The following is a 20,744-nucleotide window of genomic DNA, read 5'->3' as shown; positions in this document are numbered from 1 at the left end:
GGGTCCTTGGGTGGGATGGGGGTCCTGTGGCGGGGAGGGGGGGATCATGGGTGGAATGGAGGGACCCTGGATGGGATGGGGGGATGCTGGGTGGGATGTGGGGACGCAGACGGGATGGGGGGACCCTGAACAGAATGTCAGGACCCCGGATGGGATGGGGCGACCCTGGATGGAATGTGGAGGCCGCGGGTGGGACATGAGGACCGTGGGTGAAACGGGGGAACCCTGGATGGGGGGTCGCTGGGTGGGATGTGGGCACCCAGACGGGATGGGGGGACCCCGGGTGGGAGGGGGAGACCCTGGGAGCCACGGCCGGACCCCGACGGGACCGGGCGCCCCGGGGAGCCCGCGGCCGCGCCGTCGGTTCCCGCCCGGCGGGTGCCCCGCGGGCAGCGGGAGGTCCCGCCGGGGGCCGGGGCCGTTCGGCGGAGCCGGCGGGGGCGCGGGGCGGTGCCGAGCCCTGCCCTGCCCCGCGGTGTCGGTTTGCAGCCGGGGCTCCTCCTCCCCCCGCCGCCCCGCGCATTCCCGACCCTCCCGGGCGGCGGCGGGGCCGGCGGTGCCGGAGCGGGGCGGGCGGCGGGGCCGGACCCCAGCATGCCGCAGCTCGAACCGGCGGGGGGGGACGATTTGGGGGCCCCCGACGAGCTCATCGCTTTCCAGGATGAGGGCGAGGAGCAGGACAAGGGCGCGGGGCGCGGTTCGGCCCACGGGGACCTGGACGAGCTCAAGTCGTCCCTGGTCAGCGAGACCGAGAACCGGGGCGGCGGCACCGGCACCGGCTCCGGCTCCGACTCCGAGGTGAGTCCCGGGGGTGGCGCTTGGGGACGGGGGGACGCGACCCCCGGCCGGCCCCGCTCACGGGCCTCTCCCCGCAGGCGGAGCGACCCCCCCAGCCCCGGGAAAGTTTCCAGAAGCCGCGGGACTATTTGGCAGAAGGTACCGGCTCCGTTCCCGGCCCCCCCGCCCCGGTTTGCTCCCGCTCCCGGTCCCCGTCGCATCCCCCGGGACCATTCGACACTTCGCAACTTCTTTGTTTCCGCCCCCGGCTGCGGGCGGGACCCCCCCGTGTCCTCCCCCCGTGTCCTCCCCCCGTGTCCTCCCCCCGTGTCCTCCCCCCGTGCCCAACCCTCTCACGGTGTCTTCCCTCCCTCCCCCCGGAGGAACCGGTCCCGACGCCCCCACGGGCCCCAAATCCCGCCCCCCCCGCGGTAGCCGGCCCCCAATCGTTCTCCTACGGATGGATCGGTGCCCCCCCCCGCATGGAGGAACCAGGGGCAGCCGGGGCCTTTTCGGGAGTGACCGACACTGGGTCCCCCCCCACAACCCGGACCCTCCTCCCGCAGTCGGGACCCCCCAGAACAACCAAGGACCCCCCCGCAAAGGGACATGGGCACCCCCAGAGTAACCTACCCGGGAGCCTCCAAATGAGGACCCCCCCAGTTGACATGGGCACCCCCAGAGCAACCTACGCGCCCCCCCCAAGTGGGGTGTCTCCCCAACAAACTAAGGACCCCCTCCAAGGGATTTGGGCATCCCCAGACGACCCCCCTAGGAGAACCAAGGACCCCCCCCAGCTGACATGGGCACACCCAGAGGGACCCCCTCAAGTGAAGACCCCCCCCCCAAACCAACCAAGGACCCCCCCAAGGGACTTGAGCACCCCCAGAGGCCCCCCCAAATAAGGACTACTCCCAAACCAACCAGTGACTCCCCCAAGTGACATGGGCACCCCCAATGGGACCTACCAGTGGGGAGGGGGGGCTCAGACCCACGATCCCCCCAGGCTCCCATCCTTACCTCCCCCCATATGAACATCCCCCCCTTCCTGACCCCCCTTCTTCTCTCCCCAGTGGTCCGACGCCAACAAGAGGGGGGGTTTTTTAAGGGCCCCCCCTACCCCGGGTACCCGTTCCTGATGCTGCCCGAGCTGGGCAGCCCCTACCTCGCCAACGGAGCCCTGTCCCCCGGCGCCGCCCGCACCGTAAGTGCCCCCCCGACACCCCCGGTTCGGGGATGCTCAGCCCCCCCAGCCCCATCCCGAACGGCAACGACAACAAAACCCCAGAAGAAACTGAGTTTATTCCCCCTTCTTTAAGTTGTTTTGCTTTGTCCCTTTAAGGGGGTGCACAGGGGGGGTGGGCTTGAGGAGGGGGAGGTTTTTTGGGGTGGGGGGGTGGAAACCTGACCCTGAGCTGCGCCGCTTTTCTCATTTAAAACTGCTCCTTTGGACTGGTTTAAAGCTCTTAATGGGCTGACATTGTCTGTCCCTCCGCGGCCTTTAGGAACTGATTGAGCAAATTGAGCGAGTGTTAGATGGGGGGGGAAGGAGAGAGGGATTCACCCCCCCAAACCTCCACAGCGGCTCTGTGTGCCCAGACCAGCCCCAGCACCCACCTGGGCCAGACTGTAAACCTGCTTTAGGATGTAAACCTGCTTTAGGATGTAAACCTGCTTTAGAGATGTAAACTTGGTTTAAAGATATACCTAGTTTATAAATATAAGCCTGGTTTAGAGGTGTAAGCCTGGTTTAGAGATATACCTAGTTTATAAATATAAACCTGGTTTTAGAGATGCAAGCCTGATTTAGAGATGTAAACCTGGTTTAGAGATGTAAACATGGTTTAGAGATGTAAACATGGTTTAGAAATGTAAACCTGGTTTAGAGATATACCTAGTTTATAAATATAAACCTGGTTTTAGAGATGTAAGCCTAATTTAGAGTTATAAACCTGGCTTAGAGATATAAACCTGGTTTAGGGATATACCTAGTCTATTAATATAAACCTGGCTTAGAAATGTAAACCTGGTTTAGAGACATAAACCTGGCTTAGAAATATAAGCCTATTTTAGAGATATAAGCCTGGTTTAGAGATGTAAACCCGGCTTAGAGATATACCTGGCTTAGAAATATAAACCTGTTTTAGAGATATAAACCTGCTTTACAAACATCAGCCTATTTTGACAATATAAACCTGATTTAGAAACAAAGGACTCCACACCCAGCCCTTCCCTGCCTCAGTTTCCCCTCTGGGTATGGTGGCACCTGATGGTTTTCAGCTCGGGCTCTGTAGGAAGCTGCGTTGTCCTATGGGATATATATATATATATATATATCAATAGAGCGTGGCAAAGGTTGGTGCGACTGGGACGGGATCATCCCGCCTTCCCGTGTATATTTAGGGTTTGCTTTATGGGAAGCAGCTGGTTCGAAGGGTCGTTGTGTGTCAGTCCCGGCCGGGGGGGTGGGTTGGGTGAAACCCCCACGTTCCGATAAAGGTTTTATTCCCAATTTGTCACTTTTTGGGGGTTGCTGTGTTTTGGAGACGATGCGTGACTGGGCACGATCCAAACGCCAGCGAGGAAGGGGGAATAATGACCAGGGTTGGGATTCAAGAACGGCTGCTAACGATGGTTTAATGAAGCCCAGGAAGGGGGATTAATTAAAAGGAGCTGGTGGGTTCGGGGTGTGGGATGAGCCTGGAATTGGGGCCGGATCGGGGCGTTTCTGTGCCGAGCAGGGGCGGATTTGGGGCTTCGTGGGTGCTCATCATGTCCCAGAGCAGCCGGGGGGTCCTGGAGCCCCGTTTTGCCGTGTCCTGTGGTGAACAAGCTCAGGAAAATCCCCTTTTCCATGAGCTCCTGAAGGATCCACCGGATCCCGGGACATCGTGGTGCTGGTGAGTCCGGAGCGGGTCCGGCCAGGCACAGCATCCTTGATCCTGTACCGGGTATGGCATCCTGGATCCTGCTTGGGATCAATCCAAGCACAGCATCCTTGATCCTGTATTGGATTGGGCCATTCACAGCATCCTCAATCCCGTATGGGATCCACCCAGGCACAGCATCCTCGATCCTGTATTGGATCGGGCCATTCACAGCATCCTCAATCCCATATGAGATCCATCGAGCCACAGCATCCTTGATCTGTACCAGGCACAGCAACCTGGATCCCGGATCCATCCAGGCCCAGCATCCTCAATCCTCTATTGGATCGGGCCATTCACAGCATCCTCAATCCATATGTGATCCACCCAGGCACAGCATCCTCGATCCTGTATTAGATCAGGCCATTCACAGCATCCTCAATCCATATGTGATCCACCCAGGCACAGCATCCTCGATCCTGTATTGGATCAGGCCAGTCACAGCATCCTCAATCCATATGGGATCCATCCAGCCACAGCATCCTTGATCTGTACCAGGCACAGCATCCTGGATCCCGGATCCATCCAGGCCCAGCATCCTCAATCCTGTATTGGATCGGGCCATTCACAGCATCCTCAATCTCATATGGGATCCATCCAGCCACAGCATCCTCGATCCTGTATTGGATCGGGCCATTCACAGCATCCGCAATCCCATATGGAATCCATCCAGGCACAGCATCCTCGATTCTGTATTGGATCGGGCCATTCACAGCATCCTCAATCCCATATGGGATCCATCGAGCCACAGCATCCTTGATCTGTACCAGGCACAGCAACCTGGATCCCGGATCCATCCAGGCCCAGCATCCTCGATCCTCTATTGGATCGGGCCATTCACAGCATCCTCAATCCATATGTGATCCACCCAGGCACAGCATCCTCAATCCTGTATTGGATCAGGCCATTCACAGCATCCTCAATCCATATGGGATTCATCCAGGCACAGCATCCTCGATCTGTTCTGGGCACAGCATCCTCAACCCCATATGAGATCCATCCAGGCACAGCATCCTTGATCCTGTATTGGATCGGGCCATTCACAGCATCCGCAATCCCATATGGGATCCACCCAGGCACAGCATCCTTGATCTGTACCAGGCACAGCATCCTGGATCCCGGATCCATCCAGGCACAGCATCCTCGGTCCTGTATTGGATCGGGCCATTCACAGCATCCTCAATCCCATATGGGATCCATCCAGCCACAGCGTCCTCGACCTGTACCCGGTGGCAGCAAAACCGCCCGAGTTGCGCTTCCCTGGATCAAAACACAGGGAAACGGGGGCCCTCCCACCCCTCTGCTCCAAAACATCGCTACATACATTGATAAACCTGCGAAACAGCGAGAAATCGACCCAAAACGGTGCCTTCGCGCACCCCAAACCCTTCGAGTCGCCTCATCCTTGTGTGAACCCACCGGGTGCAACCGATGGATCCGCGTTAATTGGCTTCACTATTAGCTGGAATGTCTTAATTATTGTCATTTCTAAGCACGACCCTCAACTTTAGTGTTTTTCCCCCAACTCAATGTGATTTTTATGGCTGGGGGGGATTTTTTGGGGCTCCTCGAAGTCCGTGGAGGAATGTGCCGCCGTCTAATGATGGAATTGATGCTCGGAGCAGCGTTTCAACCCGATTTTCCCCCAAAATACACCCGGAATCGGGGACCCCGCGCTCCAAACGACACAAAAAACAGAGGCGGATCTGTCTGGGAGAGAAAAACCCATCGGCGCAACCTGCCAAGGAAAATGATGGAGATGCAGATTGTTTTTGGCAAGGCGGAGGGTGCTCGGGAACGCGGGCGGGACGGCGGCTCCGGCAGCCCGGGGGGGTTTTGGCGCCGTGGGGCGGAGGGTTTGGGGTTCATCGGGGTGTTTTGTGGCCGGGGGGGCTGTTTGATGCTCCGTGCGGCTCCTCCGCGGGATTGATTTGAGATTGATTTATTAGGGATTGATTTACTAGGGATTGATTTATTTGGGATTCCCCCCCCACAGCGCATATTCCCTCCCCCCCCCTGCAAATTTTCAGGGGGAAACCCCCCAAAAAAAGGCTTTTTCACACATTTTTTAGCTTCTTCAGCCGCCAGCCCCATCGCGACCCTCCCGTGCCTCAGTTTCCCCACTCAGACCCTGTCGAGCCTTCGCACACAATAGCCCCTTTATGTCTCCTCCTTAATTATGCTCTGCGGCTAATTACCCTGAGTTGTATTTCTTTCTTTCTTAGGGGGGCTCAACGAGCCCTCCAGGAGGTTCCAACCCCCCCAACTTCTCCCTCCTCCTCCCTTTTCCGACACGATTCCCAAATTAAAGCGATGAAGTAAGCGCTCCGGGCGACGCTCGTAAGGCCGGGGTTCGTTAAGGGGACTTAACGCGCATTCATCATCTTTCTGGTATTCTCAGCAGCTGCTTTTCATTAGATTTGATTTATTTTTGGGGTATTTTTTCGCTTCCTCGAAGCCGCTCGGGGAAGAGGAGCCCGGCCGGGAGCGCCCGGCGAGGAAGAGGAGGGTGAAGGGTGTGGGGGGGTCACACTCGTCCTGTGTCTCCTATTGGGGTTTGGGGAGGGAAATGGGGGGGGTTGGGGTGTGATGGGGCTGGGGATGGTACCCCAGGAGGAGGAAGAGGAGGAGGAAGAGGAAGGGGTGATGGTGATGTGCGGATTCGTGGTTTCTGTGTGTGCTGGGGGTATTTTTTTGGCTGGTTTTTGGTACAGGACCGCCCCCCCCCTCCCGGTGTCCCATGGGCGCTGGGGGGGTGCAGGACTCCACCATGTCCCATGGGTGCTGGGGGGGTGCAGGACTCCACCATGTCCCATGGGTGCTGTTGGGTGGTGCAAGACACCCCCATGTCCCATGAATGCTGTTTGGGGGGTGTGGGACTCCAGCAGATCCCATGGGTGCTGTTGGGGGCACAAGACTCCCCAATGTCCCATGGGTGCTGTTTGGGGGGTACAAGACACCCCCATGTTCCATGGCTGCTGTTGTGGGGTGCAGGACACCCCCATATCCCTTGGGTGCTGTTGGGGGGCGCAGGATGCTCTGATGTCCAACGGGTGCTACTGGGGGGGGTGGTGCAGGACCCCCAGGTCTCCCACGGGTGCTGCAGGGGGTTACAGGACATCTCATATCCCCCCCAAAACGGGGATGCTCTGGGGGGAGGTCACAGCCACTGGGATTTGTTCCACTGGGGCAGGGCTGAGCCCTTTGCACCCACTGGGACCCCCCAGCACTGGGACCCCCCCCGCCCAGCACTGGGACCCCCGGCGCAGCTGCGGGCTGAATGGAGCCATTCAGGCGCTGGAGGGGGCTGGGAGCCGGACAAACGCCTCGGGGCAGTGCCGAAAACTTGGTGCCGCAACTCGGGGGTGCAGGGGGCGACTTGGGGGGCTTGTCTGGCGCCACTCGGGGCTTGTATGGTGGGTAGGGGGGCGTGGGGGAGATGCTGGGGCACCCATGGATGAGGGATACTTGGGGCACATGTGTGAAGGATGCCTAGGGTGCTCATGGCATCCTTGGAGCACCCATGGGTGAGGGATGCTCATGGTTGAGGGATGCTCAGGGCACCCACAGGAGAGGGATGCTTGTGGTGCTCATGGGATGCTCAGGGTGCCCATGAGTGAAGGGTGCTCAGGGTACTCATAGGATGCTTGAGATGCCCATAGGTGAGGGATGCTTGGGGTGCTCATGGCATGCTCAGAGTGCCCATGGGTGAGGGATGCTCACTCAGGGTGCCTGTGGTTGAGGGATGCTTGGGATGGTCAGGGTGCTCATGGGATGCCCAGGGTGCCCATTAGCGAAGGATGGTCAGGGTGCTCATGGGATGCTCAGGGTGCCCATTAGCGAAGGATGGTCAGGGTGCTCATGGGATGCTCAGAGCACCCATGGGTGAGGGATGCTCGAGGTGCTCATGCTTGAGGGTTGCTTGGGATGCTTGTGGTGCTCATGGGATGCTCAGAGTGCCCATGGGTGAGGGATGCTCGGGGTGCTTGTGGTTGAGGGATGCTCAGGGTGCCCATGAGTGAAGGATGCTCAGGGTGCTCATGGGATGCTCAGGGTGCTCATGGGATGCTCAGGGTGCTCATGGGATGCTCAGGGTGTCTATGGGATGCTCAGGGTGCCCATGAGTGAAGGATGCTCAGGGTGCTCATGGGATGCTCAGGGTGCTCATGGGATGCTCAGGGTGCTCATGGGATGCTCAGGGTGTCTATGGGATGCTCAGGGTGCCCATGAGTGAAGGATGCTCAGGGTGCTCATGGGATGCTCAGGGTGCTCATGGGATGCTCAGGGTGCTCATGGGATGCTCAGGGTGTCTATGGGATGCTCAGGGTGCCCATGAGTGAAGGATGCTCAGGGTGCTCATGGGATGCTCAGGGTGCTCATGGGATGCTCAGGGTGTCTATGGGATGCTCAGGGTGCCCATGAGTGAAGGATGCTCAGGGTGCTCATGGGATGCTCAGGGTGTCTATGGGATGCTCAGGGTGCCCATGAGTGAAGGATGCTCGTGGTGCTCATGGGATGCTCAGGGTGCTCATGGGATGCTCAGAGGGCCCATGGGTGAGGGATGCTCGGGGTGCTCATGGTTGAGGGATGCTTGGGATGCTCATGGTGCTCATGGGATGCTCAGGACACCCCCGGACGGAGGTGACTTTGGGCAGAGCTCTGCAGGGTCCCGGCAGCGTCTCAGCACCACACTCCAGCCCCGGGACCCTCATCCTGCTTCCTTCCCACCCCGGACCCAGGGCCAACGTCCTCTGGTGCCTCAAATCCCGATGGGAAAAGCGATAACCCCGCAGGTGTGTTTGGGGGGGACACAAGGGACCCTCCAAAATGGCTCATCCCAGTATTGGGAACCGACATCTGGAGGAGATTATTTGGCCTGGACAGGGGGACACGGGGATTTACGGTGTGTTCCCAGGCTCTAAATCCCGCGGAACTGGGGTTCCCCCCCCAGTTATCCACAGGGAAGCGGCTCCTCACGTGGGGGGTGGGATGGGGGGGACAGGACGTTTTGGGGGTTTTTCCCCATTTTTGGTGGGTGTGAAGGTGATTTATTTGAGCTGGAAGGACACCCAGGCCCCTCTGTCCCTGTGTCCCCGGCCCCTGCCCTGTGTCACCCCCAGCTCGAGGGGATCAGGACCCTGATCCCCTTTTCCCCCTTTTTTCTGTCTTCCCCCCTTTTTTCCCCTTGTCCCTCTTTTTCTCCCCATTTCCCCATTTTCCTCCTTTTTCCCCTCATTTCCCCCCCATTTCCCATTTCTCCCCATCCCCATTTTTCTCCTCAATTACTTTTCTCCCCCATTTCTCTCCCTTTTTTTCCCTTTTCCCCCTTTTCTTACCCTCCTTTCCTTCCCTCCTCCCTCTCCCCTATTTTTCCTATTCTCCTATTTCCTTTTCCTGTTCTCCTTCCTCCCTCCCCTATTTTTTCCCCATTTTTGAGGACCCCCATCCCCCTTTCTAACATCCCCACATTTGCATCCCCAGCATCTCCCGCCGTTCATTAAACATCCCACAAAACCCCATTTCCCGCTGTGTCTCCCCGGCACGATTTGGGATGATTCGGGATGGATTTGGGATGATTCGGGATGGATTTGGGATGGGTCGGGATGGATTTGGGGGCGAAGGGGCCGGAGCGGGGCCGGGAGGGGGAGGGGCGGGCTGGCAGTGACCGGCAGCTGTGTAAACAGGCTGGGGGCGCGGGGGCCACATTCGGGATCATCCAGCCCCGAGATTTTGCAAAACCCTGGGAATTCGGGCTGGAAAAGGGGACGGTGGGGACGGGCAATTCAGGGGCACCGACCCCCAGAAGCTGCCCCAGGGATGGACGGGCATGGGAGGGGTGGATGGACATGGGAGGGATGGACAGATGTGGGAGGAGTGGATGGACATGGGAGGGATGGACAGATGTGGTAGGATGGATTGACACAGGAGGGATGGACGGACACGGGAGGGATGGACAGATGTGGTAGGTATGGATGGACCTGGGAGGGATGGGCGGACACGGGAGGGATGGACAGATCTGGCAGGATGAACAGTCACGGGAGGGATGGACGGACGTGGGAGGGATGGACGGACGTGGGAGGGATGGACGGACGAGGTAGGGATGGACGGACATTGGAGGGATGGATGGACGTGGGAGGAATGGACAGATGTGGTAGGAATGGATGGACCTGGGAGGGATGGGTGGACCTAAGAGGGATGGACGGATGCTGGAGGGATGGACAGATGTGGGAGGGATGGACGTTGCAGATGTGCCCACGGGATGTTTCTTTGGATGCAGGAGCTCGCCTGCAGGTTTTGGGGACGGGGCTGCGGCGGTGCCGGCATTGCCGGGACAGCGCCGGTGGCTCCCACGGGCTGGTCTCAGCGCAGAGGCTGCTTGGCCCTGGAAAAATGTCAGCTCGGGTCCCAAATGTGCCTTTTTTCTCCCCAAACGAGAGGCCGGTGGCCACTGAGCCTGGGGCTTTGAGCCCAGTGCCACCCTGTGCGGTCACACGGGGACGTGGGACACAGGGACACGCCGGGATGTGCGAGGTCAGGGGAGGCAGCGCCGGGATGCACAACCTTGGGACGCGAGATGGTGGGACACGCGACACCGAGACACGTGGCACTGGGACAGGATGTGGAGTTCTGGGACATGCGACCCATGCGATGCCAGGAGATGCGACGCTGCGACATGAGGTGTTGGGACATGTGGCACCAAGACACGTGACACTGGGACATGCGGTGCCAGGACATGAGACATCGGGACACACGATGCTGGGACATACAAGCCAGGATCTGAAGTTCTAGGACACGCGATGCCAAGACACGTGACGCTGGGACACGAGATGGTGGGACGTGTGACACCAAGACACTTGACACTGGGACATGTAACACCAGGATATGCAGAACTGGGACACGTGATGCCAAGAAACGTGACGTTGGGACATGCAGTCCGGGGACACGTGATGCCAGGACGTGATGTGGGGACGTGAGATGGTGGGACACGCAGCACCACGACACATGGTGCTGGGACGTGCGATGCCAGGATATGAAGCTCTGGGACATGAGGTGGTGGGACATACAACAGCAGGACACGTGATGCTGGGACATGCAACACCAGGATATGAAGCTCTGGGACATGTGACACTGGGACATGAGATGGTGGGACATACAACAGCAGGACACATGACATTGGGACACGCAACACCAGGATATGAAGTTCTGGAACATGCGATACACGCGATGCAAGGACACATGACACTGGGACATGCGATGCTGGGGCACACGATGCCAGGACATGCGATCCGGGGACATGAGATGTTGGGACATGAGACATTGGATGTGCAACACCAGGGTATGGAGTTCTGGAACACACGATACACGTGATGCAAGGACACAGGACACTGGGACAGGCGATGCTGCAACATGGGATGTTGGGACACGCCACACCAGGACACACAAAGCCAGGATGTGACGTTCTGGGACGTGCGATGCCAAGACGTGCGACGTTGGGACAGGCGGTGCCGGGACACCCAGTGTTGGGACACCAATATAAATCCCGCACACACGACACCCAGACAGACAACGCCGGGACATGGGGACACGCGATGGTGTGGCACGTGTCACCGGGACACGCGGCGCCAGCCAGGATGTTCCCAGCGGTGCTTTTCCGCTTTTCCCAGGAAAATCGGCTCGGGCGGGATGGAGCCCCGCGCGCGGAAGAGGAAATCTGCTCATTAAAGCCCCTAATTGGGCATTAGGGGATCCCGTGGCGTTCGCGCCTCCTCCCCGAGCACGGGGGCGAATCGCTGTCACCATCGGCACCAGCGTGGCCCCCCTGTCACCGCCACCCCCATCATCACCACCACCCCCATCATCACCACCACCCTTTCCTGCAGCTCCCCCCCACCGTGGAGGGGACAGACAGACAGACAGGAGCCTCCATTGTGGTCCCGCCGCTGCAGCGGGGAAGGGGTTAACTCGCCGCTTTTAATTGGGGGGCGGCTGGTAACGAGGAAGCAGAACTCGCTCTAATCTCTCTGGAATGTGACCGATTTTCAAACTATTTTCTCGGTTTCTTACCATCCCCGAGGTGCCGCTCGCGCGGTTCCCGCGCGCGGTGGGACGGGGGAGCTGTGTCCGGGCTGGGGCCAAGGGGAAGAACAAGGAGGGGGTGTCTTCATTTTTCCACATTACCACTGAACCGTTCGCCAGCCCCCCCGCCTTTGTATATTTTGAAAGGGTCCCCCACTCCCTCTCCCCTCCCCGGCCTCCCGACGCGGCTTCCAAATGAGAAGCAGCCTTTTATACGCGCGGCCCCGGCCCCCGGCGGCTTCTCCGCTTACAGAATAGCCCTGAAAGCCCCTTTGTGATGGGGCCGGGCTGGGGGGGCTGGGGGTGTCACCCGGCGCGGCCGTGGGGACGGGGGACCACGGCTGGGGGGGACACCGTGGGTATTGCCAGGTGATGGGGTGTCTTGGGGTGGTCATAGGGGTGTTGGGACACCTCGTGTGACACCCAAGTGCGGCCGTGGGGATGCTTGTGGCATCTTGTGGTGGTCATGGGGATGCTGGGACATCTTGTGTGACACCCAAGTGCGGCCATGGGGACAGTCAAGTGCACCTCGTGATGGTCACAGGGATGTCAGGACATCTGGTGTGACACCCAAGGGCAGCCATGGGGTCAGTCAAGGGCACCTCATGATGGTCAAAGGGATGTCAGGACATCTTGTGTGATACCCAAGTGTGGCCACGGGGACGCTTGTGGCATCTTGTGGTGGTTGTGGGGATGTTGGGATATCTCGTGTGACATCCAAGTGCGCCCGTGGGGTCAGTCAGGGCATGTTGTGATGGTCATAGGGATGTTGGGACACCTCGTGTGACACCCAAGCACAACCATGGGGACACTTGTAGCATCTTGTGGTGGTTGTAGGGATGTTGGGACATCTCATGTGACACCCAAACACACCACAGGGACAGTCAGGGGCATGTTGTGATGGGATGTCGGGACATCTTGTGTGACACCTAAACATGGCCATGGGGACAGTCAAGGGCATCTCGTGATGGTCACAGGGATGTCATGGCACCTTGTGTGACACCCAAGCATGGTCATGAGGACAGTCAGGGCATGTGATGGTTGTAGGGATGTTGGGACACCTTGTGTGACACCCAAGCATGGCCATGGGGACAATCAGGGCATGTGATGGTTGTAGGGATGTCGGGACACCTCGTGTGACACCCAAACATGGCCATGGGGACAGTCAAGGCAATGTTGTGATGGTTGTAAGGATGTCAGGACACCTCGTGTGACACCCAAGCACACTGTGGGGATGCCACTGTAATGGCACTGTGGCACAGCTGTGGGGATGTTGGAGACCTTGTCCCATGTGTCACCCTGGCACGGCCACGGGGACATTGGGGCACCTCGTACATCACCCTGACATGGCCACGGGGATGTTGGGGTGTCCTCTGTGTCACCCTGCCACGACAACAGGGACACCCTGTCCCTCACCACCGCCGTCCCCACAGCATCTCTGCACAACCCTCTCCCTGTCCCACGAGCCAGCAGCTCGGTGGCACGCGTGGCGGTGACAGTGGCGACAGGGGTGACAGCGGCTCTTTGGGACCAGCCCGGGGTTGTCTGGCTTCCCCACCACAGCAGCTCCGATCCCCTGAGCTGGAGGCGGCGGCAGAGCCGGCGCTTTGGGGAGCGGATCCTGCTGTCCCGGAGTGCACGGCGGGTCCTGGCGTGGGTGACGGGGACACGGGTGACGGGGACACAGGTGACGGGGACACAGGTGTTCCGAATGTGCTCCCGGTTCCTCGGTACCCACGGGTCCATCCCACCGTTGTCTCATGCACAGGCACCGGGATGCTGGAGCGTCCCACGGGGGTGGGACACGGGGCAGCGGGTTTGGGGTGAAGCCGGTTTTTGGGGGATCCCCTGTGCTGGCTGTGGCGGGAAGGGTTGGGGGACAGGGAATGCTCGTCTCGGTGGCATCGGGACAGTGACACGGCTGGGCGGTCCCCATGGGGTGCTGGGGGCCAAGGGGGGATACTGGCAATGCAGGATGAGGATACTGGAGTTGGAGGGGGACACTGGAGAAGGGGGGGGATGCTGGAGATGTACGATGGGGATACTGGAGATGTATGATGGGGATACTGGAGATGTACGATGGGGATACTGGAGCTGAAGCGGGGAGATACTGGAAGGGCAGGAGGATACTGGGGATGGAGGGGGTGATATTGGAAGCCAATGGGGGAGCACTGGAAATGCAGGGAGGAGATACTGGAGATGGAATGGGGGATACTGGGGATGGAATGGGGGGTGCTGGGGATGCAGAGGGGGATGCTGGAGGCTGGGGGAGGTGGCAGGCGATGCCGGGGGGTACGGGACACTGGGGGGGTGCAGGAGGCAGCGCGGGGGGGACGTGCCGGTCCGGCCCGGGAAGGGTTAACGCTCCCCAGCGCCCCCAGCGCCCCCAGCGCCCCCAGCTCCTCGCTGGGTTTTCCTCCCAGCTGCTGCGGCTCAGGAAGGTTCTCGCTGGGGGAAATTCCTGCGAATTCCTGCGCGCAGCTGCCGCCCGTCCCGGCCGCATTCCGAGCGCCGCGTCGCGGGACCTTCCTCCCCCCGCCGTCTGCTGGGAAATGCCTCCGGCCCCCCCGAAACACACCACACAAAGCACCTTTCTTTTCGGGGGCCAGAGCCAGGGAGACAAACCCGCGCGTCGCAGCCAGATTGAACCCCGGGACGGGGAAAAGCCCGAAAAAAGCCCTAAAAAAGCCCCATATTTACTGCCTCTCATTGCAGTGTGGGGGTTTGGTGTTGGTGTCCTGGGGACCCCCCGGCACAGGGACCCCCCAGGGATGAGCCCCACAGCTTGTGCTGGGCATCATCGTGGCCCAAAAATACTGGTTTTGGGGTCGCCGTGACCCAAAAATACCATTTTTTTGGGGTGGGGAAAGACAATGTCGGTGCAGAGGGGTGAGGAATTGTGGGGGGACAGGGGGCTCGTGGGTCCCCAGCAAGACAGAAACAGTTTGGGGCAGAATTTGGGGGTTTGGGGCTTTGCATCATTTGGGGCAGAATTTGGGGGATTTTCCACCATTTCTGGGCTCCATTGGGGCTTCTCAGGCTGAAAACAGCCCCGTGTGCCCCCCGAGCTCCCTTTGCCACCAGCCACAGTGTCCCCCGCGGGTTGGGGTGTCCCCAGTCAGTGTCCGGCCAGGGCTGGGGGGGCGTTTTGGGGATGGGGGGGTGTGTGGGAGCCAGGGGCTGTTTTGGGATCAGGATGTTTTGGGACCAGGGGGTGTTTTGGGCCTGTGGAGATGATTTAGGGCTGGGGGACTGATTTGGAACTGGGGGGATGTTTCAGAGCTGGGGGGTGTTTTGGGGCTCGGGGACTGATTTGGGACTGGGGGGATGTTTCAGAGCTGGGGGTGTTTGGGGCTGGGAGGCTGATTTGGGGCTGGAGGTGTTTTGGGGATGGGGGGCTGATTTGGGACTGGGGGGATGTTTCAGAGCTGAGGGGCTGATTTGGGACTGGGGGGCTGATTTGGGACTGGGGGGATGTTTCAGAGCTGGGGGTGTTTGGGGACTGGGGATGTTTCTGGGCTGGGGATGTTTCAGAGCTGGGGTGTCTCTGGGCTGGGGTGTCTCTGGCTGGGGGTGTTTCAGAGCTGGGGTGTCTCTGGCTGGGGGTGTTTCAGGGCTGGGGTGTCTCTGGCTGGGGGTGTTCGGGGCTGGGGGGTCTCAGCCCGCTCTCCGGCAGTACCTGCAGATGAAGTGGCCGCTGCTGGACGTCCCCACGGGCGCCACGCTCAAGGACAGCCGCTCGCCCTCGCCCGCGCACCTGGTAAGAGCCGCCAAACGCAGGGTGACGCGTCGCCCCCGGGACGCTGCCCCGCTGCCCACAGGATGGGTTTCGGGGCGGGGGTGGCCGTTGTTTCGCCCGCCCACGCGCCGTCGTGTCCCCGCAGTCCAACAAGGTGCCGGTGGTGCAGCACGCCCATCACATGCACCCGCTGACCCCGCTCATCACCTACAGCAACGAGCGCTTCTCGCCGGGCTCGCCGCCCGGCCACCTCTCGCCCGACATCGACCCCAAGACGGGTGAGCAGGGGAGGGGACAGCGGAGGGACCCGGGCGGTGGCGGCGCCACCCCGGGGTGTTTGCACAGCCCTGGGTGGGGGGATGTGACCGGGGATGGGGTGTCAGCTGGGGACAGGTTTGAGTGGGGGGACCCTGCAGGTGTCTGTTGTGGTTGTCTGGGCGTCTGCACCTCCAGATGGGTGCTCGGGGGGCGATGGGTGCTGGGAGATGGGGTGCTCAGAGAGAGGGGTTGCTGGGAGGGAAACGGGGTGCTCAGAGGAAGATGGGGTGCTCGGAGGGTGCTGGGAGGCAGATGGTGCTTGGAGGAAGATGGGGTGCTTGGACGAAAATGGGGTGCTCGGAGGCAGATGGTGCTTGAAGAAAAACAGGGTGCTTGGAGGAAGTTGGAGTGCTTGGAGGAAGATGGGGTGCTGGAAGGAGGATGGGGTGCTCAGAAGGAGGGTGCTGGGAGGAGGATGGGGTGCTGGGAGGGTGGGTGCTTAGAGGGAGATGGAGCGGTCAGAGGGTGCTCGGTCGCTGCCACGTCCGTGTTTCTAACCCCGCGTCCGTCCCCGCGCAGGAATCCCGCGCCCGCCGCATCCACCCGAGCTGCCCCCCTACTACCCGCTGTCCCCCGGCGCCGTGGGGCAGCTCCCGCACCCGCTGGGCTGGCTCGTGCCGCAGTAAGGATGCGCCGGGGGCTCCGTGTCCCCCCCTTGTCACCCCCATGTCTCCCCGCAGCCCCCTCCTCACCCTCCCCCTTTATCCGTGTCTCCCCCCACGAGCCCGGCGCGATGCTGAGGGTCTGCTGGGGGCCGGCATGGGGGGGACGCTATAAATTTGGGGAATGGGGGACGGAGGTTGGCCGGGAGCATCCCTGTGAACCGAGGAGGGACGTTGGCGCTGTTCCCACAGGCAGGGCCAGCCCGTCTACTCCATCCCCCCCGGCGGCTTTCGGCACCCGTACCCCGCGCTCGCCATGAACGCCTCCATGTCCAGGTGGGTCTGGGGGCACAGGGGACCCTCCCGGGGGTCCCAGCGCTTTGGCCGCTGCCTTGGGGTGGGTGAGGGGCTCCCAGCGACACCCCAGTGGCTCCAGGGGGTTGTAGTGGCCTCATCAGCCAAAAATACCCCCGGGGTGGAGATGGCGCTCACGGGTGATTAGGTCCAATGATTTTAATTACAGTTATGTTTAGAGTTGGTCTTTCTCCCATTTTGATGACGAAGTTGATATTAATTTGATTTTTTCCAATTAAAAGAAAAGCAAGACAAGCTAATGGTGCCATTGTGCTCGCCCAAATTTTTGCCACCGTTATTCCTCCTAAACTAAGCTGTTTCCCCGAAAATAAGACGGGGTCTCATATTAATTTCTGCTCCAAAAGATGCATTAGGGCTTATTTTCAGGGCATGTCTTATTTTTCCATTTATTCTTGAACAAAAATCAACATTTATTCAAATATAGTCATGTCATCACATTGTGGAGCATCACCATAACTCTGCAAACCCGCCCTGTCCATTCTGTTGCCAATTCGTTTTACTTTTTTACGTCTATTTAATTTGACTTTTTAATGAATTGTAACTAGGGCTTATTTTTGGAGTAGGGAGTATATTTTGAGCATCCTCAAAAATCCTGTGGAATCACACTAGGGCTTATTTTGGGGGTAGGTCTTATTTTTTGGGAAAAGGGATGACGGCTTTGGGCACAGGTTGTGAAACGCTTCCTGAAGTTTTTGTTCCATATTTTGGTGGCCTGGAAAACCAAGGGTGTCCCATGGGGGCTCAGGGCAGCGCTTGGGTTGGGTCTATGTGGCCATAATGATACGGAAAATCAGCAATTAGTGATAAAATAAGTCGATATGAATGAGGGTCATAGATTTTAGGCAATGGTACCTGGGGTGGGTTAGAAGGGGGTGGTCAGTAGGTCAGAGAGGTTCTCCTGCCCCTCTGCTCTGCCCTGGGGAGACCACACCTGGAATCTTGTGTCCAGCTGTGGCCCCTCAGTTCCAGCAGGACAGGGAACTGCTGCAGAGAGTCCAGCGCAGGGCAACAAAGATGCTGAAGGGAGTGGAGCATCTCCCGGGTGAGGAAAGGCTGAGGGAGCTGGGGCTCTGGAGCTGGACAAGAGGACACTGAGGGGGGACTCATTCATGGGGATCAATATGGAAAGAGGGAGTGTCAGGAGGACGGAGCCAGGCTCTCCTCGGTGACAACAATGGTAGGACAAGGGGTAATGGGTTCAAACTGGAACACAGGAGGTTCCACTTAAATTTGAGAAGCAACTTGTTGGGGTGAGGATGTCAGAGCCTGGCCCAGGCTGCCCAGGGGGTTGTGGAGTCTCCTTCTGTGCAGACATTCCAACCCGCCTGGACACCTTCCTGTGTAACCTCATCTGGGTGTTCCTGCTCCATGGGGGGATTGCACTGGATGAGCTTTCCAGGGCTCAGCACAACCCCTCACATTCTGGGGTTCTGTGTGTGACCCCGGGTTGCTGACAACCCCCGTCCCTCTCGTCCCACTGCAGTTTGATGTCCAGCCGCTTCTCCCCGCACATGGTCCCACCGCCCGCGCACGGGCTGCACCCCTCGGGCATCCCGCACCCCACCATCGTCTCACCCATCGTCAAGCAGGAACCCGCCCAGCCCAGCGCCAGCCCCGCGGCCACCTCGTGAGTGGGGGGACGGGACCCCCGGGGACGGGGAGCGTGTCCCCAGGGCTCCCGACCCACCGGCCCCGTCCTTGCAGGAAATCGCCCGTGGGCGTGAAGAAGGAGGAGGAGAAGAAGCCACACATCAAGAAGCCGCTCAACGCCTTCATGCTGTACATGAAGGAGATGAGGGCCAAGGTGGTGGCCGAGTGCACGCTGAAGGAGAGCGCCGCCATCAACCAGATCCTGGGCCGGCGGGTACGGCCACCACCTTGTCACCCCCAAAAGTGACGTTTGGCCCCGTCACCCCCGGCTCAGCCCCTCAGCACCAGCCCGGGAGACGAGGGGACTGGGGGGACCTGGGGGCGATGGGATGGGGTGGGCTGGGTGGTCACTGGGGTCAGCATCCTATTCTTGGGGTTTGTGGTGTCATTAGGGGGTTTGCAGCGTGGATTTGGGGTTTGCAGTGTGCATTTGGGTTTTGCAGTGAGACTTTGGGCTTTGCAGAATGGCTTCGGAGTTCACAGCATGGTTTTGGGGTTCTCAATGAGGTTTTGGTGTTTGCAGTGAAGTTTTGAGGTTCACAGTGAGGTTTCGGGGTTCACGGGGAGATTTGGAGGTTGCAGTGTGATTTTAGGGTTTGCAGGGAGGTTCTGGGGTTTGCAGGGAGGTTTTGGGGTTCACGGGGAGGTTTTGGGGTTCGCAGGGAGGTTTCGGGGCTCAGCGTGTCTGTCCCGCAGTGGCACTCGCTCTCGCGGGAGGAACAGGCCAAGTACTACGAGCTGGCGCGCAAGGAGCGGCAGCTGCACTCGCAGCTCTACCCGACCTGGTCTGCGCGGGACAACTACGTGAGTGGGACCGTGAGACCGGCCAGGACGAGCTGTCCCCTCCTGTCCCTTTCTGTCCCTTTCTGTCCCCTCCTGTCCCTTTCTGTCTCACCTGTCCCCACCTGTCCCCACCTGTCCCTTTCTGTCCCCTCCTGTCCCTTTCTGTCCATCCTGTCCATTTCTGTCCCACCTGTCCCCACCTGTCCCTTTCTGTCCCCTCCTGTCCCTTTCTGTCCCCTCCTGTCCCTTTCTGTCCCTCCTGCCCCCACCTGTCCCCTCCTGTCCCCACCTGTCCCCACCTGTCCCCTCCTGTCCCCACCTGTCCCTTTCTGTCCCCTCCTGTCCCTTTCTGTCCCCTCCTGTCCCCTCCTGTCCCTTTCTGTCCCCACCTGTCCCCTCCTGTCCCCACCTGTCCCTTTCTGTCCCCTCCTGTCCCTTTCTGTCCCCTCCTGTCCCTTTCTGTCCCCTCCTGTCCCTTTTCTTCCCCCCTGTCGCCATCTGTTGCCCCCTGTCGCCTCCTGTCCCTTTCTGTCCCCACCTGTCCCTCCTGTCCCTCCTGTCCCCTCACCGGTTCCTCCTCCCGTTTGGCAGGGGTGGGGGAGGTTGCTCTGAGCTCGGTTTTTGGGGCTGATCCGCCGCCACCAGCAGCTCCCACATCCCCCTGAGCTGCTCCAGGGCACCGTCTGCCCCGTTTCTCCTCCGCCAAGGGGGAGAAGAAACACCTAAAGGACCAGGTGTTCTGTTCCCAGGGCAAGAAGAAGAAGAGAAAGCGCGAGAAGCTGGCGCAGCAGCAAAGCCACGACGCCGAGAGTGAGTATCCCCCCCTCCAGTCTCCTCCGTCCCCCCGACCTCGGCCGCTCACGGCGTCCCCGTCCTCCGCAGCCTCTTCCAAGAGCAAGAAGCCGTGCGTGCCGTACCTGCCGGCCGAGAAGCCGTGCGCCAGCCCCGCGTCGTCGCACGGCAGCATGCTGGATTCGCCCGCCACCCCCTCGGCCGCCCTGGCGTCCCCGGCCGCGCCGGCTGCCACCCACTCGGAACAGGCGCAGCCGCTGTCGCTCACCACCAAGGCGGAGGCGAGGGCTCCGCTGGGCTCCGCCGCCTTCCTCGTGGGCAAAGCCGCCTCTTCTTCCTCCTCCGGCCTCGCCAGACCCGTCCCCTTCTCCTCCACGGCTCTGCTGTCCTCGCCTCCTCCGGCCATGCCCGTGCTGCAGACGCAGCCGCTGTCCCTGGTCACCAAACCCGCTGACTAAGGGAAAATTTGTCCCCCCTCGTCCTTGTCCCCTATATCCCCTCCCTGCTGTACGTTGCAGAAGCCACAATCAAGATTCGAATGCAGCCAAAACCATTATTGGTCAATATTTGACCCTTGCTGAACTCTTTCTTTTTCTGTAAGCAGACTCTGGAGGGAAGGGGCTTTCTGCTCGGAGCTGCTGCCAGCAGGCGACCTAAAGACCGTTTTTATTAAAAAAAGAGGAAAAATAATTAAAAAAAAAGAAA

General features: G+C 59.9%; 1 protein-coding gene across 1 annotated transcript; it reads left to right on the top strand.

The window, feature by feature from the left end:
• Window positions 1-514: 514 nt before the first annotated feature.
• On the top strand, window positions 515-20,497 carry TCF7L1 (transcription factor 7 like 1; the record flags this gene model as incomplete). Its single annotated transcript, XM_080360395.1, has 11 exons — window positions 515-798; window positions 876-936; window positions 1,851-1,981; window positions 15,457-15,540; window positions 15,665-15,797; window positions 16,357-16,459; window positions 16,692-16,775; window positions 18,298-18,441; window positions 18,519-18,678; window positions 19,161-19,268; window positions 19,997-20,497. Exons 1-11 carry the CDS (start codon window positions 595-597, stop codon window positions 20,495-20,497), a joined length of 1,713 nt encoding a protein of 570 aa, XP_080216521.1. The 5' UTR covers window positions 515-594.
• Between the last annotated feature and the right edge of the window lie 247 nt (window positions 20,498-20,744).

Source organism: Nesoenas mayeri (genome assembly GCF_963082525.1).
Source record: "Nesoenas mayeri genome assembly, chromosome: 27".
In the NCBI taxonomy this organism is placed as follows: domain Eukaryota; kingdom Metazoa; phylum Chordata; class Aves; order Columbiformes; family Columbidae; genus Nesoenas; species Nesoenas mayeri.
This window is presented reverse-complemented; position numbering and strand designations above follow the sequence as displayed.